The 23,325-nt window shown below is 46.2% G+C and overlaps 2 protein-coding genes across 6 annotated transcripts in view; both read left to right on the top strand.

Annotated features, from left to right (window-relative positions):
- The window catches only part of adgb (androglobin), a 31,552-nt gene extending 22,999 nt beyond the window's left edge, over positions 1-8,553 (top strand). For both annotated transcript variants that reach the window (XM_037450245.2, XM_037450246.2), the window contains 8 exons: positions 388-512; positions 2,688-2,799; positions 4,516-4,664; positions 5,068-5,223; positions 5,373-5,463; positions 5,593-5,671; positions 7,822-8,005; positions 8,140-8,553. In XM_037450245.2, the coding sequence (XP_037306142.2) occupies positions 388-512; positions 2,688-2,799; positions 4,516-4,664; positions 5,068-5,223; positions 5,373-5,463; positions 5,593-5,671; positions 7,822-8,005; positions 8,140-8,343 (1,100 nt within the window). In that variant the 3' untranslated portion in view covers positions 8,344-8,553. The remainder of the gene's footprint in view (positions 1-387; positions 513-2,687; positions 2,800-4,515; positions 4,665-5,067; positions 5,224-5,372; positions 5,464-5,592; positions 5,672-7,821; positions 8,006-8,139) is intronic.
- Positions 8,554-16,579: 8,026 nt separating this feature from the next.
- Positions 16,580-23,325, top strand: part of stxbp5a (syntaxin binding protein 5a (tomosyn)) — a 71,418-nt gene continuing 64,672 nt past the window's right edge. For 3 of the 4 annotated variants that reach the window (XM_037450252.2, XM_037450249.2, XM_037450248.2), the window contains exons 1-2: positions 16,580-17,231; positions 19,152-19,249. In XM_037450252.2, the coding sequence (XP_037306149.2) occupies positions 17,094-17,231; positions 19,152-19,249 (236 nt within the window). In that variant the 5' untranslated portion in view covers positions 16,580-17,093. The remainder of the gene's footprint in view (positions 17,232-19,151; positions 19,250-23,325) is intronic. The other variant, XM_037450247.2, reaches the window with a different exon arrangement.

The raw sequence follows: 23,325 nt of genomic DNA, 5'->3' as shown, positions 1-23,325 counted from the left end.
TTAAATTGCACTATACTAGAAACACCAAATAACGTGCCATTAGGTTCAGCATTAAGAGCTGGGTAAATACTCCCCAGTAATGTTTGGGCAAGGAGACTTTCTTCAACCTAATATTTTTTGAAATTCCATTTTTGTATTTTTAATTATTTCAGTTCATAAATCAAAGTCATAGTGCTCATATGTATTTACCACATACTATGCAATTTAAGACAGCAGCAGAAAGAAAGATTGCTGTTGCATTTTACAGTATTATCTTTTTTATATTTTTACATGATTATTTTTATTATTTTTTAGTTCACATTTCACGTGATGCTTCCAAAAAGATTGCTGACGGCGCAGATAATGGCTGAGTGTAACATCTCTCTGATACAGCCCTTAATTTCACAGAACAAAAAAAAAACAACCAGAAGGGATCCACCACCCAGGACGCTCCCCAGGAGAGAGGCGAGGACAGCACAGCTGGGAAATTGGACTCATCGTTTGACCAGTTCCAGCCTCCCACAGAGTCCATGGTATCGCTGACAACTGCCTGCGTGGTGTCTGCTGTTGCTCCAACACTTTACATATCTCGCTTGCACACACACACACACACACACACACACACACACACACACACACACACACACAAACGTGCATCTCACTTTCCCTCTCTGCCTTTGTCACCCACTTCCTTGCTGCCTGCGTTGATTTCGATTTTTCACTGCCAGATACACATAACGCGTCACACGCATTCACACGGCAGACACACACACACACACACAAACTGGAACGCACCCAAACACTGATTCTCGAAGAGACAAAATTTGCAATAGTAGGGCAGTGGAGGTTTTGATGGGACTGACTTATCAGTGGTTGTCAGGGAACAGAGATGTGTGCATGATTGATGAGTCACTGGATTATTTGAGAGTCACCTATCTAACAAACCTGTGAGGTATTTTGCAGAGGTGGGAACAAGTCACTGTCATGCAAGTCACAAGCAAGTCTCAAGTCATTGCCCTCGAGTCCCGAGTCAAGTCGAGTCAAAGACGAAGCAAGTCCCAAGTCGAGTCACAAGTCACAGCCAACAAGTCTCAAGTCGAGTCACAAGTCGTACCATTTTAGTTTCGAGTCATTTCGAGTCATTTTATTATAGTGGGGACGGGGAACCCTGGGTGATGGTGCGCTGCCTCACAGACCTAGACTACGAAGGGAAGGGTAATGGTGGATGGACTGTGACTGTGTTATAGTACTGTAACGCTCACCCCAATGCTGCAGCGTAAATAAGGAGGCGATGACTGGCTTGCAACTCCGCTGCATTTATTTATATAAAACAACTCAACTTCGGTCACTGTTGGCCGTCACCACGCCGAACGAACACTTCCGCATACACGGCCCCCCAAAACTCGGGTTGTCTCGCGTAACTACAGCTGGTAACAGCATAACGTGAACACATGCAACATCTGCATAACTGATTAACTAATAACTTTAACTCAGCTCATTACACTACTTTAAAACGGACGTTGACATAATGTTGGCGAGGATTTCCATCGGAGTCTGAATCCGGGTTCAAAAATCCAGATTTTTGTAACCATGAACGAGCTGTCTCGTTGATACGGTCAAATGGACTGCAGTGATTGGATGTCGTGCAGGCAGCGCTCTCTGCATACAGGTGGCGCACATTTATTTGACAGATGCAGATAAACAGAGCGGCGCGGCCGTGTGAAAATGTTTTCCCCCAGTTTTCATGGGAAGTAGCAAGTCTTCTCGAGTCAAAAGGCTCGAGTCCAAGTCAAGTCACGAGTCATCGGTGTTCAAGTCCAAGTCGAGTTGCAAGTCTTTGTACGTTTTGTCGAGTCGAGTCTCAAGTCATCAAATTCATGACTCGAGTCTGACTCGAGTCCAAGTCACATGACTCGAGTCCACACCTCTGGTATTTTGATGAGAAAAGCCAATGGGATTCATTTGTTTGGCTATGGAGACTGTGGTGGCGCCTGCAACACATCTGGAGTACCGCCTCGTACATTTGATCAATGTATCATGTGCGTATTTATAATGGTCATTTTAAACAATGAGTTGAGCCTTTGAGCAACAGATATTTTTGCAATAGACCCATCACACCGTACTACAGGGACACTTAGTAACGGTATTTAAATTGTAAAGGCTCCTTTATTGTAATTTGTGTTGGACTTATAAACAAAATTCCAATGTGGCCTTTATAGCAGAGATGATTTTATCGGAAGCCACAACAACACAATCGCCTGCGAAAATGATGTTAATGATTTGGCTCTATAACAACCTCAGGCATAACATCACACGATGTAATACAGCCTGATTTTTCTAGAATATCTCGCTCTATTCGTTGGATTTTCAGCTTGGGATTTTGTATGAATGCTGTCTTATCTGTTTAGCAAAAATGGATGTGGGACTTGCCACCTCCGATATAAGCTCGGCTAACACGCCCTCTGCCTCCTCTCATCCATTGAGCCAAGCGTTATCTTCCGTCAAAGAGTACCGTGAACCGCAAAAAACAAACGTGCAGTTCTTCGGATTCTTCCCCACTACCACAGTTTTCAACTGAATGTCAACAAAACAGCATGGTTGTGCTTTTCATGGTGATACGTGCACTGTGCTGCCTGTTTCTTTTTAGTCAGCGGCGCAGTGTCTGTATGAGTGTTGCACACTAACTGTTGCTTGTACGTGTTCCACAGGTCCATAAGTATGTGGTGCAGACAGAGGTGCTTCGTAAGAGCTGGGATCTGGATGAATCTCAGCTGGCGTTTGTCCACACGCTCAGAGACTTGCAGAAGAATGAAATGAGAGGTACATACTGGACATTAAACAGCGGGAAGGAACTTGGGGGTCCTTCAATCGCTCCCCTTGAAAACACATGATCAGGTTGATTGAGGCAAAGTGACATGGATCGCGGTCCGAGCATCCAAACGACATTTTCTAACATGGCCCTATTTTTCCACCCGTGGCTCGTTGTGCCTTCGGTGTGATATATACGGCAGATACACAGTAGGCAGTGTCAGGGGCCAAGCAGATGCTGCTTGTTCTTTGCCTCTACTAGCCAGGGGCCTGTTAATCACGAGGCGAATGAGAGCCAAATGAATACAGCTGCCTTCGCAGATCAGAGCGTGATTTCTTGTGCCCGCTGGTCGCTCCGCCACCAACTCCTCTGTTTCTTTAATCGTGCCGCACAAATTGCAGCGATTGAAAAATCTGGGGCTTTGAAATTTACAGACGCTCCGTGAAAAGTCTAAGGGGACGAATTTATTGCGACACGGGCGGACGTGGACGTGAAAAAGAGGTGCTCGGCGGGTGACGATTTGCATGATTGCCTGAAGAGAAGAAGGCCAGCCTGCTGTCATCGGATTCTCACTCCCGTCTCCTCTCTCCCCCCGTGTTGCTTCTGACCACACTCCCTCTGTTTACCATTCCTCAACTAAAAATACAGTGATCAGAAGCATTCCAGACCTGTGTATGTGGCAAAGGTAGTGCAAGATGCCACAGTAATGATTTCTTAGAGCTCAGACACGCTGTGTGTTCTTCTTGTCTTCGCCATGTGCTTTTCGGTGGATAAATGAGAGCATTTTTTTACGTTTTCTTTTGCTCGGGTTTGTCCACGTGTATGCATGTGGGCCAATGTCCGCACAAACCTCTCGTGGTTCTCCAATGAGCCCGAGAAAGTGGGTCAATGGGAAGTCAAATGAAGTTGGCTCTTGCCCCCCGTGGTGCCCTGGGAAATATCGTAGCAGGAAAGTGAATTAATTTCACCGAGTTTAACTCAGGGGTCTCAGTGGTGAGGCTGTGCCCTTGATCATGGTCCCCACATGCTACATGGATGCACCACATGCCACGCCGAGCTTTGGCAGCGTATGAACAAGCTGTTTAGAAAGCTGCTGTCAAAATATTGTACTGTGCATGTTTAATGAAAGCATATTTACCCACCGCTGCTTTAGACCCCAGTGCGCAGTGAGCAGTCAGGAGAAGCTATGTGTGCAGTAGTTTTCCGTTCCTTCTCAACCTCCTTTTTGGTATCAAAACAACGGTGCTTTTAGGCTGTTGGTAAAAGCAAAAAGCGATACATTCTATTTAAGATTAGCGAGCTGAAATTCACTGACTGATCTGATTTGAAGATTGAATATGTGTATGTCTTAAGACCGGAGAAACACAGAATCTGTTCCGGCAGAATGGCAGGTTGTCAATTAATTGATGAATAATTGTGCCTTCCTATTTCTGAGGAATGGGACTCATAATTAATGCTTTGACTAAACTGGGGATCGTGTTCACCGATAGTGCAACAGTGCCATCTAGCACACGTTTGACCACACAACACATGAGTGTCACACCCCCACATCGGATGAGCTTTAATTGAACAGCATTGTGAAGATCAATTCACCTCAATGGGTATATATCTGTCGATATGAACGTTATGTACACATACTATGTGCTTTATTTTTAAATTCATGCTATTTATCTAGTCTTGATCACATGTTGATAGTAGCCAATCTTATCTCTCTTTGCACAACGTAGTATACCAGCCTCAGGATTTAAACCGATCCTCGACCGACCCGACGCACCCGCAAAGGCAAAAAACACCCAAAGCCAACCGTAAAGGGGAAGGAGACAAGGAGAAGGGGAAGCCATCTGCCAACTCAAAATCTGGTTCCAAGCTGGAAATGGTAATACTTCATTACAGCCACAAAACACCACAACACTGTGTGATCGAGCATTGTACAATTCTCAGTATCACGGACTTGGTTTAGTTGTCACAAACACAGCTCGGATCCATGTACTGTAAGTGCCTTTTATTTACTGCTTTGTACATTTCAAACCCCTCAAGTCAATACTTTTCAGAAAAGTGGTTCTCATCAATACATTTCCATTATGAATATATTTGTTTTAGAGGACAGGATGAACTCTGCCATAGCTCAAATGTATTATTTTCAATGAACACAAGCTGAACAGGACATATAATCCCGGCTGCCTGTGGCTGAGTGGCTCATTGAAGACGACGCACTCGTCTTTTTGCCTATGTATGCTTTGTGGTTTTATTTGTGCGTGTGTGTGTCCATCTTTGTGCAGAGCCTTGACCCGACTAAGGCGAACTGGACTCTGCGCGTGGTCACCGACAAGAGCGAAGCGGAGAGCATTGAGGTGGCGAAGGACACGGAGAGAATGGACCAGATAAAAGCCATCAAAAAAGCCTGGGAAACGGCGGAAGCAGGACGCAGTGCAAAGGTAACCCGAGGGCTGCGATCGGACATCAGCTGTCTGCAATAACCTCGCCTGTCGCCTGGTAAAGTGAACGGTGGGACGGGGACGACGTGTTTGACTAACGAAGCCCCATCCCCCAGCAAGCACATATAAATGTTTCACTTTCCTTTTAGGCTTTACAGTCTCGTCTCAAGTTTCTTCGGCAGTTCCAACATCCCCCGAGCGATGAGAGCGCCGCAGATGACGCAGCAAGCACGGGGCCAGGTTCCCTTTTTCAGATACACACACACACACACAGCCACAGATATATACATATGTATGTGTGCCCTTCCTATTTCTTTTTATTCATCACACACGGTGTGGTGATGGGATTTTGTGATTTGTGTTTGACAGCTGATCCCAGATCTGATCTTGGCACAGCTCTCAGCCCATCGACCAAAACAGTGACCATGGACTACACTCCCTTCACCAGGTGCTTTGGACCCGCTTACACAATGTTTTACTATTATTAGACAGCGCAGGTATATGCTGGTGATGAGTAAAGATGTGATAGACTTGTATATCAGTGTGGTTGCTCGTTTACGTCCCTGTAACAGACAGCCAAGCAGACACAATCGTATGTGGGCAGCAAGGGGGGATAACGCATGAACAACAAAGGCAGACTCATCATCCCACTCACTTTTCTGACGAGCGCTTTCAATTCTCCTGTTTAAATCCTTTTTCTACACACCCGACTCGGGCCTATGAATACATTGGATCCCTGGATTTTTCTCAATTTGTGAGGCTGAATTAAGTCCTACTGTGGCTGCGCGGCCTGGTTGCTCAGGGGGATTGTGAGTGTGTGGTTGTACCAGCACTTGCACCTCCACCTGTCGGGTTCATACAGTGTCTGCAGGACATTAATGGCGATTTCCTGTGTTTTTGACCTTTGCTCCCACTGGTGCTGTGAATAGCAATGAATAGCTTAGCTTTGGCTAGCCTGAAAGGGCAATGCATGGGCTCTAGGTGAACTGGAGGCTAGGGAGAGGAACAGACAAGATGTTTGTATGAATGAATACATTAGCTTCCAGATGAAATGTGGACAAAACAGAAGGACATGAGTCTACACCAGCGTTGAGGTGATCTATGCAGATGACCCAATTGAACCCTTTTTTGGTTTTTACCATTCTGGGCCACTAAACATAGCTCCGTAGTTATTAATAATACATTCGTTCTGCCAAGAGACCCCCATAATTGCTATACACTGTTCCTTTATTATACTATAAAGTATTCATGAAGGTTCGAGGAAACTATTTCAGGTTGTGGGAGATGATCAAAAAATAGTGACCATCACACTTTTTCTTCATGGGTATTGTATGTTTTGTTATATTTGTGGAAATCTTAACAAACTAACTAGCTCCTATCTTCATCCTGAACGTTTGTTGTTCAGGATGAAACGGTTTAAATGATGATTTTTGAAGCGGGGAAGGGAAGCTCGTATTCTTAACATCATTTTATCTTAACATGCAATCCAACAACTCTAAAGTATGACATGTATGACATGGCAAACGTTTTCCTGAATATTTTTCAAATCAATCCGTAGTATAGACACATATTAGTTTCCTGCGCGTCAGCGTAAAGTGTCAACTGCAGCGCTCTGAAGGAAGGAGTCTCCCTCTGTTGTTCAGTGTGCTCCATTTCTCTACCTCACACCGCTCCCTCCATCTCCGCACCTATCCATCCCTCTCCGCGATAAATGGGATGACATTTGGGTCTGTTAATTGGATGGCTATTTCAGGACCCCAATGGGCTTCGCCACTCAAATGAGATGTGCCCCACTACCACCACGTCTCCACCCTTTTTTTTGCCATCGGTGTTTTATTGTGTCCAGCTGCTGAAGGTGTGGCCTCTACTCCCAGCCGAGAGAGAGATCCCAAGAAGTAGTCGATTGGGGGAGTCGGATTAGTCTGCAATACATCTTTCCCTCGAAAGGGCGCCCCACAGGCCCCCGTAACAGATTCACTCTCCATCCACATGCCATCTTTATAGCCGACATGTTATTAAAGGCTGTAGAAGCAATTGAATATTTAACTCTATCATTACCTCCACTGGCCTCGCTTCTTCGTCAAGGTCAACTCAAAAGAAAGAAGCAGCCGTGTATTTAGCGCTAATAATCCTTCTTTGAATTAATCCCCCTCAGAGAGTCAGGCCTAGATAATTTTATTCTTCCAACTCATGTCTGACTGCTAACCAAGTTCTTCTATGTATGCCAGTTACAGCCATAACCAAACCGGCTTCTCAGATACCAGTCTGGAAATACTTGGGATATGAAACATGGGACTGTGCATATCTCTTTATTTATCAGCCACTGTCATTGTCATTGTCAGTTGTCCCATCTCACAAAATAATTTTTGTAGAATTTGTGATATTTTCTATTGCTCAAGCTGATATAATCTGCAATATCCTCATGAATATGAATTGAATTGAATTGAATACATGCAAGAGAACAACACTGTATTTTTGAGAAACGGTCTGTGAATAAACGAACCATCCAACATTAACCTTCTGGTTAGAGACAATGTTGAAAAGGTGTAAAGAGAAATGCAGACACATCGCATTCTAAATCCTCGTGCATGTCCTCAGACGCCAAAAGGATCTTCCGGTGCTGATGGACTCGCAGATGGAGGCCACCCGGCAGAGGCAGCGCATAGAACAGATCCAGACGTACCGGTTGGTCAGAGAAAACGTGCTGGAGCATCGTAAACAGCGGGAGCTCAACAGGAAGGCACTTATAATACACCAGCTGGAGACGTATGAGCACATGCAGGTCAGTGAGGACAGACAGGGGACTGCGTGACCATCAGTTTCTACTGTCAAAGAAAATGAGAAAGATCCGCTGTCGGCTTCGTATCCCTCCGGTTGTACATCATTATTCTCTTTGCCTCTCCGGCTCGACTCCAGGCAGCCCAGGGGCAGCGCTGCAAGACATTCCTGGATGCCTGCGAGTCTATTAGGAGCCGTCAGGTGGCAGCCATGAAAAGGAAGCAGGCGGAGGGACAGGCTCTGGAGGATGCTAAGCAGGCACTCTTAGAAAATACAAGGCCCAACTTGTCTGCCAACCAGCGGCGGAAAACATCGGCCAAGACCGCTGGCAAGAAGAAATGATGCGGCCATTGGCGCAAAGGTTCAGGCTCAAATCTGATCGGCTTTCAACAAGTCGGCTCAAACACCGAGGAATCTTCATGCTGAGCTTGATTTAGAGCTGAGAATGCGGTTGCATTTGTTTTTAGATTTTATTGGAATATGACATTTTTAATGTTTTGTTCATAATTTATATTACTACTACTAATAATAAAAAATATATATATATATATATATATATATACTTTCCCTGTCCTTCATCTTTCTTTCATAACCTTCATTCCAGAGCCAGCGGTCACCTACAAAAGCAATCAAGTCTTTTTTTGTTCTGTAGCATTTGTACATTTGTACATTTTGTGTGTTTCATCGCACCAAGAATGTCGCCCGCAACGTATGGATTTTAGTTTTTTGATGCCCAGTGTGCCTGGTTACATTCCACAAATCCATCTCTTTTTTTCTCTAAATGTCACTGTATTGATTGCATGCTGGATACAACCAACCTCCCACAAATTGAGTGGTACGGATTGATTGGTTAATTGATATTTTCTTCCTTATATGATTTCACAATAGCCCATTCCAACAAGATCAAGAGGAAGTGTTGTATTCAAAAACTGCTACCTAAAAAGGTGTTGGCAGCAACATGGCAACTATCAACATCATATCCCTGTGGTGGAGATGAGACTATATGAGAAGGTATGATATGTCCATCTCTCCATCAGCTCAGCTCATTATTTGCCAAAAAATCATTCTAGTAAAGTAAGTGCCCTTTATGGCACTTACTGTGTTTACTTACTACTCTTTTACTACTTTGAGTAGTATTTGGAGTCTAGAAGAGAAGCTTACCAGCGGGGGAATTGGAAGCTAATTTAGAAATGAAAGGGAAGGAGCGCCATCTAGTGGATGTGGACCTCAAAACGTTGTCCTTACACTGCACTGTGGCGTGTTCATTCCTGACAATAATGAATAGTTCAATTATGTGCTGCTGCATGAATGAAATAGTTTTTATGCTGTGTGAGTGAGTGTGTGGATGTACCTGTATGTAGGAAAAAAAGCGGTGTGGGAGCAATTCTTTGTTCTTGTATGTGTGCATGTGCAAAGTCATCCTGCAGTAATCTGCTCCTGCTTTAAAGCTTTTGTACCCTGCTGCTGACAATTTGTTTGTTGAAACTCATCTTTGTAGGAGATAATTCCCTTTCATAATGATATTGGACTTCAAAGATGATAATTGGCAAAATATGAATCCAATATTCGGCTTATACGATGATGCTGTAGACACAGGCAAACTTTGCATGTCATTTATTTATGTATGAATACCTGCAGACAATGATTGATATAAATGCCCTGTGCCGCTCGGCTCCGCACACAGAACACAGAGTGTGCATGTGTTCATTGTTATGTGGTTTATTTGTATTTTTTGCTCCAAAAAGTGTGCTGCTGTGTGAGGTGTGCTCTGCACAGCGTGAGTAAAGCCTTTCCTAGCAAACCACTATTTGTAACCTTGTAGCCGCTTCACGGCGCTAATCCTCAAAGCCTTGTCCCCTCTCACCCAACCCTTCCTCCCTTACTTTACAAAAAAAAATATTTTATTTGCTGTTTTCAGTACCCCGCCTCCTAGTCCTCTGCGGGTGCTTAGATCACCCGCCAATGTAATACGCAGTGACGTGTGTGCATTAACAGCCAGGACGCTTGTTAATTGGCAGCTGGTGGTTTGATGCAAATGTGCTGTGAGCGAATGAAGAAGTCTGGTGTAACCTTGAAAACAAAGGGACAGTCGGTCGTGTGTGTGTGTGTGTGTGTGTGTGTGTGTGTGTGTGTGTGCGCAGTTGACTCCCCACAAGTAATAAGAACACATTTGATTCCTGAATGGACCCACATAGAGGGATGATGAAATTAATTGAAAGTAGATACACACTCTCTAAGCAGTTGGCAGACTGCGGTGGTTCTTTAATTCACTTTGCTTTTTAGAGGGAATAATTCAAGAGTACCTTAATCAATGTCTTTGCTCTTACTTACTGAATGACAAAAACGGCGACTCGCAGGAACTGCGTGGCTATTTAACGTTTCTCTCTGTTTCTATGGCAACGTCACTGTCAAATATACGCTACATAGGCTACCTACTGTTGTTTCTTTAAGTCAGCAGCTTTCATATAACACGTGGCTCAAAGTCTAAATCAAGTCTCTGACATTTAATGTACATCAGTTAGTTCGCTGATCCTATGAATCTTGTAGCAGAGCCAGGAGCATGTTGACTAAGCACAAAGACACCGGGAGATTGACAGTCTGGAAATAGGTGAAAGCAAAAAATAGTTTGAGCATCTACGTCAGCGCGAATATACAACTTGACGTTTTTTTGGACTTCAGGACAAACCTATGAGATACGAGATGTAAATGAATTCCTCAAGAGGGTTTTATGCAAAGCTAAACTAAGCTCATAGTGTCTTGGCTGTAGCGTCATGCAGATATGAGAGTCGTATCGATCCCCTCATCCAACTCAGCGAGAACGCAAGTTAAGCACATTTTCCCTAATATGAGGAACCATGCCTTTAAGCGTACATCTGTGAATAATGCACAACACAGTGCTTTTATTCCAGAAAATAGCGTAGACTTGTTTTGCATACAATCTATAAATCTGTAATGTCTGCAACGAAAATGCAGTTCCCTTCAAGTCCTCAAGAGCCTTATGCTCACTTAGCTCCTTTTGCCTTTTCTTTCACCTTCCTCTGCCTCCACACATGCACAAGCACTTCTCCACGCATCAATAGACACACACACACACACACACACACAAACATGCACTCCCAGCTGGGAGGGAGTATGGGGGTGGATACAGGGTCCTTTGGCCTATTGGCTCAACATGCTGCAGCATTGTCGAATTGTTGTTGCTCTCCCCCCTCTGGGGCTGAATGTCTCCCGAGGTCCGTCCACAGGACTCGCCATGCTGACAGAGGACGGAGGAGCGAGACTTAGAGGGAGAGAGAGAGAGAGAGAGAGAGAGAGAAGCTGAGGCTCAGCAGACCACGAGGAGCAAAAGGTCAATCCTTTGGTGAGCCGTAGCATTTAAGGGTTTGAAAAAAGGTGAGATTGACATCCACACTGTACCGCAGTAATCCCAAACCGCTGTACTTAACAATAACTCCATCTCTGTGCTCACACACACACCGAACCCTGACTTGCAAAATACTAAAATGCTGACCTGGTTGCAGCCTCTCTCTCTCCTAACCCAACTCTTTTGCTCCACTGCCTCACCTTGCTCTGGCTTTTTCTCTTTTTAGTGTTACGTTTCACCCACGTCCAGCGAGAATTGTTTCTCCTCAGCCAACAGAGCCCCTCTGAGACACCGGGGGGGGGGGGCGAGCCAATGAAGCACCCGACACAAGGTCATCATTGCCATTTAAAAACAGTACCTGTCATCAGATTTAAGTGACAAGAGCCCTACTTTAAAGAGTGAGAAATCCTGTGTAAGAACGTGCTCTATTGTACCTCACACAGACAGGCTTTCTAATTGTAGCCTTTTCTTTATTTCCCTCAAGCCCTCACTTATCAATGCCTATAAGATCCTCTCTGCACCACGATGTAAAGATTAGTCTGTTTCTATTTGAAGGTCAAACTGAGTTAATGTTTGTAAACCGCATGTTTTATGGGTTGACAGCTGCACATCACAACTTTTACAGCGGGAGTGTGTATGTGTGCTCACACTGCTGCTACGCGTGTGTGAATTCAAACATGCAGATCCAACGTTGTTTTGCATCCCAACTGTTTTTTTTTTTTTTAGAATGTTTTAATCCCACTGTGTCCCCTGACAGTTATACTACTGGACTACTACTGGAACCGTGCTTCAGTGGCTGCTGTTGGGAAGTGGCTCATGTCCGTACATCGTGGTTGTCTGGATGCAGCTAATGCAACTTCCTGTTGTGCCACAGCCTGCCGTCTATTTCCAAATATCTTTGAATGTAGATTTAGACTGCCCCAGTTTGTTTGTTTGTTTGTACCCGGGTATCAGACACACTTCTGTTTAGCACAGCAATAATTATGCATCATTTGATGTCACCTCTTCAAAGCTCTGCCTCAGCGGATAGATGGATGAAGGGTGAGCTAATAGATAGACGGCTGTTTGGGGGGATACACACAATCTCCTTAAATAGCTTCACAGCAACTGCTTGAAGCCAAACCCAATTGTGTTGAGATGATTACATTGATTAAGCGATGCAGACTCAGTTTACAAAGCATAGCCGGGACGTGTCGGGTTGCCAATAAAACAGGAGTCTGAGTTTCATCCCACTTTATTGGATTGTCCAAAAGCCTTTGCCAAACAGGGGATAATTGCGCGGCTTAATTGGCCATCAGAGGCTACAGGAGGAGGAGAGCCTTTGGTCGGGCAGCTCACCATCACACGGATGTAGTCCTGAGGGAGGAGGAGTTCAACTCGCTTCTTAATCTGCTTTTCAATGCGCCTTTTTCAGCAGAATTGTGTTTTTTTCTTCTTTTTTTTGTTCCTGAGATTCTCATAGTCATTGACTTTTAATGTTTTAACATAGCGGATTCATACCACGGTGAAGTGCTGAGTCATTGATAAACTGCCCTGTGCTCAGCATTGATTATTTCTATCCTGATAACAGGCCGGGATACTTTTCTCTTTCTGTGTTCCCTGTGTTTCTAACCATTTCTACACATTGTGTCCATGTACAACACAAGTAAATCATCCATCAGTTCTCTGCTACTTAAAACGACAGGAACCGACAGTAATCAGTGACATTGAGCCGAAGGCGATATTCACCTCTCGTGTTTCTTTCTTCCACCTCTGGTTCAAGTAAACTTCATTTTAGCTTCACGCCATCTCCAGGTTCTTTTTAACAATCTGTCCTCCCATAGGCCCTGGGCAGAGGCATGGCCCTTTTTCCTTAACAGTGACATCCATTTGCTCGACTGTGTGTGTGTGTGTGTGTGTGTGTGAGAGTTGGTGTTCAGCTCATCGCCTTTGGTGATTGATGGAATTGATACCAGCTGGGCTGCTCCAAGTAGAGACAAGCTGCTGTTGTGTCACTTCCATCCTCTGGGCTGTTTGCAGTAAACATACGTGCACACACACACACAAGCCTCAAAATAAATGCTATTTCTCTGCTAGTGACGTGTGACCTTATGACCTTGAAAGCTCGATCTGAAGCTTCTTAGATCTTCACAGTGTAATATTCATCAAATCGGATCCAGGATCATAAGCTCATGCTTGTGTTAGGCTCCGGCTTTTTCATGAGGAACACAGTGAACGTGATGCAGGCGTTAAGGCGTTTTCAATTTCTCTTTCATCCTCCCATCGATATTTATAGGCCCCAGTGTAACCATTAGGTGTGGTGGGAGGGAGGGAGGGGGGGGGGTTGCTCTGCTGCCTGCGCGCAGCTCATCTACATGTGTGTTCGCAGCGGACACATTTTTCATTGAAAACGTCCTCCTATTTAACCAGACAAGAGACAATCAAGGGTTCCCTCAAGGGCATCGACTGATTAACCTGCAGTTCTCCCGGGACGCGTTGCTGCGAGCAGCGCGCGTGCCCGTCTGAGCACGCGTACCTCGCCTGCTCTTCAGCTGCTCCTCTTTGCTCTTTCTGTTTTTTTTTTTTTTGTGAGTTTGCAAATTGTGGCGACTAGCGTTACACACAGGGCAGCACTGGATATGGTCGCCGCGTGAGGACAGAAGGGTTGACTGGCGCGGGAAGGTCCGGGGACATCAGCCCCAAATTCAGGTGTGCTGTGAATGGCTTGATTAACTACAGCTGTCAGTCAGGGCGGGAGGTCCTTGTCCCTCTCATCCTTCCGCATGACAGAGGCCCACACTCCCCACGACCTGTTGTCCCTCGTGTCCTCTTAGGTTTTTCACTCTCTCCAGACTGCACTGGGACTTTGAGGGGGGGGAAGTCAAACAGGACTCACCGTGACACCGAGCCGTGTGGCGCTTCGGGACGGATCCGTCTTGAGTGTGAGTGAGTGCGACAAGGTCTGTCCCTGTTAGGTCCTCTGTAAGATTTTAAGTGGCTAATATCCTCAAGAGGTGAATACTCTGTGTGTAAGAACAGTTGTTCTTTGTGCATATGCGCATTGTGGTATTGTTGCAATGCTAAACGCTAGTCTCAGTAATGAGATGCATGTAGAATAATGTACTCGATATTTGTCCTCTTTATGCAAACATCTGTGTAAGGTATTCATCTGCAATCTGCACTCCAGCAACACTCTTGACATTGGATTTACACTTCTGCTTGTCCGTCCCCATCCCTTTTCCCCCTTTTACTTTACACTTATCTTTTACACAAAAACACTAATAAAGCGTTGCCTCCGTGGAAATCCTTATCAAAGAGCGCAAACACAGCAGTCAGACTCCAAATAACGCACATAGACACACACAATGCAGCTGGGTAAATGGCCTCGCCACAACACAATGGCGCCAAATTAAATCACTGATGTCAGAGTCGCCAAAAGCTCTCCCCTTAAACATCACTCAGTCACTTCCACACATGCTCTTTGTTTGCCGGCGTAATGCATTCAGGATCAGGCGATATCAGTTTGGGGTTGGAAGGTGCGTTTGGTCAAATTCAGTTCATTATGCAAATGAGCATTGCAACAATTGCTCTCAAGCCACCCTGGCATGACTACTGAATAAATAATTAGCTCTCTAGCCCTTTTCATATATTCTTGTGTTCTTTTATTCATCAACTTCTTCATTATACGGACGCCTCCTTCATTTTAGCTTAAACGAAAACACATACGTATGATCTCGTTTGTTTTGCATTGATTGCTTGCATTGAGTCCAACACACGGCACTTAGACATGCCGTGTGTTGGACTTCTCCCCCCAGGTTGGGATCAGGTGTTACACCTATTACTTCCACCGTAGCGCCCCCCCCCCCCCTCCCCCCCGTCCCCGCTGTGGCGTCAACCTGTCAGAGACGAGCATGTTAGCAAACAGCCAGAAACAGCCTCAGCTGAGCTTGTCGAGGGCCGGATGTTTCATCTGTGACCTCACGAACACACAGACCTGCACCGACGTCTTGGGCTCCACTCACAAACACTGACTCCAAGTGTTGTGGTCGTGGCAATATCCATCTTTCATACCCGAGCGACGCGTTGCAGAGCTGGAGCTTTTACACCTTCGGACAAGTGGTCAGTCCATCACAGGGCTCGCACGCATACAGATCCCTCCCCGTCACTACTGTGGCATTTCAGTGTCACCATGACAGCCCACCTTTTTGATTGTGGGAGGAAAATGCAGCTCCAGTGGAAAATCACACGCTGTATTCAGGAGAAAACGCAAACTCTGCACAATGTTGTATCCAAACGGAAGCCTTTCCTCCACTTTGTCTTAACATGTCCGACAACTGATACACCTTCAGTACCTGTTTCCACACAATCTCTCGTTTTAAATGTCGCATGAACAAAATCTACAGAATATTCTCTTGTTTTAAAACAAATACATGATGGCCTTTGCCATTGAAGGTCTTGCCTGAATGAACATGCGACGTATCCCGGTTGGCAGATTTCTCTAAACCGATGCCTCCTGAGTAGCTCTTTACTTGTGAAGTGTTACTACTGCATGAAGAAACACTTTCAGAGGGAGGGTTTAAGTAACAGGTAAACCATGGGACTCCATCAGTGACAGGAAAAAGCCATCACCATGGATACTGATAGATGCATTGCTTGCTCAGCTGTTGGCTTTTATTATGCATGGCCTCCCTGCAAATGCATACATCCCTAAACAATAAAAGCAAATCAGTATGGCCAACATGATACGCTGTTATTTTTAGATTGATGTCTGGACATACAAGTTAAATGTAAAATAAAATGAATGCAATGCTTTCATTTCGCCGCTTTATTCTAATGTTCAAATATAGCAGAAGGAAAACACAGCACTCATGCAATATTTCTCCCCATTCCCCAGTGTAGCACTGCAAGGTTTTATCGTCCACTTCCACTACGCGAGTCTGGGATGGCCTTTTATTATTGCGAACCTCCGACGGAGCGGGTGGGGCGAGGTTGTAGTCGAAAAATAATGGGACCGAGCACCCGTCTGTCTACACGGACACTCACAACGCTGCAGCATCCCAGCATCACCAGGTGCAGTGGAGCAAAAACCCACTATGTGTGCGTGCAAGTAAGAGAGAGGGGAGGGGGAGGGGGGCGTTGTCGCTGGGGGCAGATGAAAGGAGGAGAGAGAGAGAAAGAGAGAGGGAGAGAGAGAGAGAGAGGGGGGGGGGGTGGCGAGGTGGCGGGTTTTGCGTTGAAGCCTCTGCTCCGTCAGACATGCGCAGGAGCGTCAGGAGCAGCAGCAGCAGCAACACCGCCACCGCGCTGCGTTTCCGCCTTGGCTGAGCGCGGCGCACAGAGCCGAGAGGGGAGGGGAGGGGAGCCGAGAAGAAGAAGAAGAGGAGCGCAGCCGCCGCCGCGACGCAGTGTGGCACAGCACCGACTCCCGAGCAAATCACACCGACGCGCCAACATCCGAGCAGCGCCTCTCCACAATTTTCACACGCGAAAGAGAAGAGAAAAGAAAAGAAAATAAAAGAAAAAGACGCGATCTCGTGCGCAGCGCGCGCCACAGCCTTCCAGCATGGGGACTGCGCTAAATAACAATCACTTCAATGTGAGATCTACACGGGAAATCAGCGCTTGAGTGTGTGTGTGTGTACGCGCGTGTGCGTGCGTGCGCGCGTGTGTGTGTGCGTGTTAGGGAGAAAGTGGCTATCCCCTGTATCTTTTGCGGGCGATCTCGATCCTGTGCTCTGCGGGTGTGAAGATGAAGAAGTTCAACATCAGGAAGGTGCTGGACGGCTTGAAGGAGGTCTCGTCCTCCACCCCGTCCGTCCAAGTGGGGCCACAGGAGAACCATCTGATCCACGAGACCCTCCAGTCCGAGCATTTCCAGCTCTGCAAGGTGGGCGAGCCTGATGATTTTATAACACAGCTGCTTTTATCACGGTTCCGCGTGTATGTTAAAAATATAAATATATACATACAGTTTGTTGTGCGCGTGTTCCATCTCAGCAGCTGTAGGTGCGAGTGGGCTCCACACAACGAATACGTCAATTAGCAAATCATTTTGCTCCGTACTAAAAAAAACAACAACTACAACGAGCACTTGCTGTGTATGTTTTGAATGTTTATTTAACATTGAGGGAGAATCCCGTTTCGAAAGCGGGTGTTTAAAGCGCCCTGTGCCATGGTCGGTAGCCTGTAGGTCTGAGTACAATGCGCATACTGTATGGTGAATGCGCGCTGGCCACAGGGCAATACACATCACTAAGTTAAGTATTCCCCCAATATATATATCTATATTTTTCTCGAAATTTTTCAGAGCAATTGTCGATTTTGGTTATTGCATTATAGGAAATGTCATCATTTGCTGTATGAGGGGTTGGGCCAAACTGATCCCTTCTTGCATAATGTGCTGGGTTTGGATTAGCAAAACGCCGTTGTGAGTGTGTGTCTCTCTCTATCCCGTTCTGCCCTCACCTCTCTCTCCCCTCACACTCCTTTCTTTCTAGCTCTGTCACCCTCACACACACACACACACAAGCACACACATAAGCACACACTACTTTACCCCCGGATCATTGATCCGTTGGGGAATGATGCCGCCTGGAGAGAGTGGCGGCCTGTTTGAAGAAACCAAAAAAAAATCCAATAGCAGTTTACCTACTACGCATGCAACGTCTTAGCCCACAAACTAATGTTTGATAAGGATTTCCCCCTTTGGGCCCCAATGGATGGTTGTGGCCTTTTTATAGACTATAGACTTTAGACGCAAGACTGCGTGCTTGCTATTGATCCCCTCAGTGTGATTGTGGATTAAATCAAAGGTTTAATAATAAAATAATTTTGTGAAGCAGGTGGAAGTTTTAATTGCCTCAGTAAGCTGAGTTTTTCTCATGGTACCCATTGGTCTGTTAGCTGCCCCGGGCAACTGCCATAGCCGGGCTTCGTCTTATTTGCCAGGGTCTGTGTGTGTCCTCCGGAGCTCAGCATCACGGCAGAGTCAAAAACTGCACTAATTGTAGCAGTTGTCAGGAGTATTATGTGAGCGTGTTAACCAGAAACCTGGAATACATAATCCAGAGTCAAGCCAACACACCCTTCCCGCACCTTCACTGTCTGTCTGGACCAAAACTCTCCTGTAATTCCCCTCTGTGGAGAAGCCAGGTGTCCTTGCTGCACTGAGTGCTTCTTATGTAATGTGCTTTAGCCTTCTGCCGCTAAGCAAACAAATCCAACAAGCCCACCACCAGCGGACTGACGCCATAAAGCCACAGCCGCACAATCAAATACACCGACGAGCCCAACAGCCTACAGGACAATGCGCTCAAACACAAGGCCCTGCGAGGAATCGTAACCAGGGCGCAGCTTATTGTTGCGTTTTCCTTGTTTTTTTTTTAAATTTTCTGACATCAGTGTAATCACGACTTCACGTGGGAGGCGATGAGAGAAGGGAAGAAAAAAAAAACGGATAAGAAGAGTGATCTGAGAGAGAAGAAATCTGAAAATAGGCCCGTGATTTTAAAAAGGATCCCAACTAGCAAAGCCAAATCTCACCGATCACACGGAACAGAGTGACGCTGCGTAGAAAGAGCGTTTGCTCCTCTCTCTTTCGCCTCCCGCAGTCCAGTGCAATTTTAGGCTTTACGTTTCCGCTTCATAACACTTTTCACGTCCATCTGGGCAGTTTGTTTACCCAACACGTGGCGCGGGACGTCCTTTTGACAAAACAACACCCCTGCTGCGAAATGCAAATTGATAACATCTTCTCCTTTTTTTTCTTTTTTTTTTCTTCTTCCCCCTCTCCCTGCGTGTCTTTTAGACCGTCCGTCATGGCTTCCCCTACCAGCCCTCGTCCATGGCTTTCGACCCTGTGCAGAAGATACTGGCCATCGGCACCCAGAGCGGAGCTCTCAGACTGTATCCTTTTTCTGGTGTCGTTGGCGATGTTGTAGGCCCTGTGGCGCGTCCCTGCATCATTGGGAGGCAGCAGCAGGTAAGTGAACAGATGTCTGAGCTGCAGCACTCAGATGCTGCATATATTGGTGGGATTTCAGGGTATTTTTAGAACACGCTGAAGAGTGTTTTTTTTTTTTTTGGAACCAGCGGTGAAGAACCGACATTGAAAAGTGACAAGACATTGCGCTGGAAAGGTCTCAGCGTAGCCGCGCGTTTAGGTGGCTCCCTCGCAATGTTGGGACTTTTACCCAAACGGGGAGGGGTGAGGGGAGGGGGGGGGGGGGACGGGGACAACAGCTTGGGATGGAATGGCGCCGCGGGGAGTCGTACAGCTCCAGAGAACGCCCGCCTGCGTCGCTCGCGCCCCGCGTTCAGGCTGCTTTTACAGGTCCTCCATGTGTTCTCGTGCCTGTTCCCAAAGCCTTTGCCAGCTCGTCGCGGTGTGATGAAGAGCTGCCCACCTGGCCGTCCCTCCTTCCCGCCTGGCCCGCAGCTATGGTCGTGACTCAGTATCTCGTTCACCTGCACCCAGAAAAAGAACCGGAGAGACTTACGGAGCCGTGTTTACCAGACGTCTCGGTGTTCAGTCCGTGCACCTTCAGAGCGTTCTCTGCTCTTTAGAGGAAGAGAGGGACAGAGACTGAGGGGATAATGATGCACCACTTTTTCCCGGAAGGGACTGAATGTTCCTAAAGATTTAGAGAGTCAACAGCTGCTCTGCTCTGGAGGAAGAGGTGCAATGGTTTCGGGTTAGAAGTACACGTGTATTAGAAGATTAGGAGAAGGAGATGAAATCCTTCCTCTGGTAGAAGTTCTACGTCAGGGCTGATGCAGGAACTGGTGAGTAGGCTTAATGGGGATTATGTCTTGCTGGCTGGTACATTACTTCTATGAGCTCAGGGCTTGGGAAACTCGGTGTAAAAAGAAAAAGAAAAAAAAAAGAGTTGTACTTGTGGTGAGAAAATATATGCATTAAAGCAATCAGCTTAGAGATCAGAACTCCATCAGACTATCCCAAGTTTGGCTGAAACGATCTTGTCGGATGGTTCCCTCTGGCTGAAACTGGTAACTTTGAAATTGAATAAACAGAGGAGTCTCTTGTGTTTGAGTGATGTTTATCAGATAGCGTCTTATCGCAGTCCGGGGAAGGTGAATTGGGAGTCCTCTATCTATTCTTTGGTTTTCTTCCTCTCTCATTGGCTGTTTAGTCAGCCCAGTTTCTTTATCTGATGACAACGATACCAGCGTAGCACAGATGAAAGGGACATAATGAATATCAAGATTCATACTATTTTCAGTCGTTTTCCTATCGCGTGCTTTGGTTAAACTTTCATCAAGTTGAATTTTTCATCAGAGACATCCTAGGAATCCTAGGATTCACATGCATGTCTTTGTGGTCATTACTTTTTGCACTTGAAGATCTCGTGGCTATCCGTGCACGTTTGTGCGTACGTGTGTTTGTTGGCCTGGCTGGTCTGCCAGGACATTTGGCGCCATCGTTCTCCCATGGAGGATTACAGGAAGTGGCAGATCAAGGGCCTCAGCCTGGCAAGCGTGGCAGAGGACGGAGAATTACAGCAGGAACAGGAGGCGCGTGTGTGTGTGTGTGTGTGTGTTTACACGAGTGCAAGTGAATTTCAGCATATATGTCTGTCTCTGTGTGTGTGTGTGTGTGTGTGTGTGTGTGTGTGTGTGTGTGCGCGCTTGAATTCCTCAGAGGAGACGGTTGATCCCTCTAGCCAGGAAGCCAATAACTTCTGTGATCCCCCCCAAAACTGTCCCGTGTTTGATGCCCGCCGCTGTCTTCCACTGGCCAGCTGGGAACACGACAATGTCCCTTTGGTGTTGTCTGGAGGAGGAAGAGAGGGAATAGAGAGAGAGAGAGCTTGGCAGCGGAGGACAGGCCGATACAGAGGGGAATAGTGCGGAAAGCGGGAGAGAGGCGGCTATCGCTGCTTCAAGATCTAATGGCCAAGAATAGAATACTCATCGACCTGCGTGTGGTAATGCACCGAGGCACACATGCACACAGTGCTGTTAATTGTTTTCTTCAAATTTCATCAGGAGCGAATAGAAGTTGGGAGCCTTTTTAAAAAGAGATTTGTTTGTGCAAGCACGGCACACATAGCTATATATGGGTTTAGCAGTTTTATTTTGGAAAAAAAAGCATGAATGCTCAGTTAGGAAATGCAGAATCACTTGATTTTGAGTGTTTGTTGTTAGAGAACAAGCAGCGGGCCCCTTCTTTCTGTGTTTTTTATGCCCTTCATGGTGCATTACAAGTTGTACTTGGCAAAGACAGCTCACAAACAATACACACAACATGTGTGATGATTTTAATAACTAGCTTTCCGGTATCTGGAAATAATCCATCTAGGATGTAAATATCATATCAAAATTTTTAATAGAAGAAGAAAGTAAACACCCTTTCTAATTGACATTCATACCCTGTGATTCAGTCCGTGTACTAAAGCAAGAGGAATGTGGGTGGAAATTACCAATTTTCCCAGAGAACTATGTAACCAAACATACTGTCCCTCCCTAATAAAACAAATGCTGCACGGCCCTCACTAGATGATGTGGCAGCTTACCGCCATCACACTACAGTCAATTGTTTGTCCACCTACAGCATTGTGTGTGTTTGCCAGGAGGTCTGCAGCTGTGTATGTAACAGTGTGGCGGCTCATCTATGCGGAGAGGAGGCTCGTTCCCGGCGGTGGCCAGGAGAGAGACGGCCTCCCCATAACTCACAGACTCCCTGCAAGCCGGCAATTGATCAAATTGTCACTCCGTGCTCTGCCAGATTATCTCGTCGGCCGAAGCAGGACATCATAGGACTCGCACATACAATTGGGGCCACAAACCATGTACACACACACACACACGTTCACACACAAGCATTTTGCGTTTGATGCTCATTGATTTGAACAAATGTTAATGGATGTCTGCACGCAAATGCCGTACGTGTACTGTTACACGCGGTGGAAAGCGTTTGCTCATGTGGGGGGGGGGGGGGGGGCGGTGGTGCAGACATGTTTTGCATAGACAACTTCATCCACAGACACACAGGCTTTGCAATAACAGGTATGACTAGCGGTGGACCTTTTGGTTGTAGTATATATTGACTCTGACATATCTCCACCTTTAATCTGGTGCTACCTTTCAAGCTCTGTCTGCAGTCACATGAGAACCTCACTAAAGAGTTCTCCAACTCAACAACTGAGTGGGAATCGCTAGTGTTGACACAGAAATTGCAGCTGGAATCTGGATATGTATATAAATAGGAAAGAGACCGTGTGCTACGAGCAATAGCTCTCAAGGCCACTAACAGAACACTTGTAGCACATGCGATTCATGGATGTGTGAGAATGAGAACAGATGTGTTCTACCATGACTCTCCTGGCTGCTGCTTCTCGCAGCATCGTCAGGGACAGAGGGATGGCAAATGGTGACAAAAACAACCCGTTTGCGTTTCCAGTTTATTGCTTCTATTAGAGATTATTTTCAGGTCACAGACAATTTGTACACTCGTTTAGTCCTCTGTCTGCTTTGTGGCATTTTATTCTCTCCCTCATCCTCGCGCGCCCCTTCATTGGGGGTTGATAGACGGGAGCCAACTCTTCGAGATGGGTCTCCATAGTGCAGACCAGGCCCGGGGTTGTGTGTTTGTGCACTGCCTCCCGTTATGCAATGCGCCGGAGATGAGGCTGTCTGAGGCACCAACGCTCCCATCAGACGAGTCAAGCTGCTGCTTCTGCTGCTGCTGCCGCGTTATTTGCTGCGCCATGCAGTTGTGAGAAGAGCTCGAGCGGGATCAATGCGTGGCTTCATTAACCATACACACCTGTGGGGATGTTAGCGAGTTAGATCCAGCGGTGGCATATGGGGGGAAACCTCTATCACAAGTTGTTATCATCTCAGCCTAGTTAATCTCATTTAACCTTTTACCCGAGCAGGAGCAGGAGGAAAAAAAAAGAGACCAATAGCTTGAGATGCAGTTATCTTATTGCGTCTGATGAGAGAGTTTAAAGGTTCTG

This window comes from Pungitius pungitius, chromosome 20, assembly GCF_949316345.1.
Source record: "Pungitius pungitius chromosome 20, fPunPun2.1, whole genome shotgun sequence".
In the NCBI taxonomy this organism is placed as follows: Eukaryota; Metazoa; Chordata; class Actinopteri; order Perciformes; family Gasterosteidae; genus Pungitius; species Pungitius pungitius.
The sequence above is the reverse complement of the archived record's forward strand: the minus strand, read 5'-3'. Positions and strand labels throughout refer to the sequence as shown.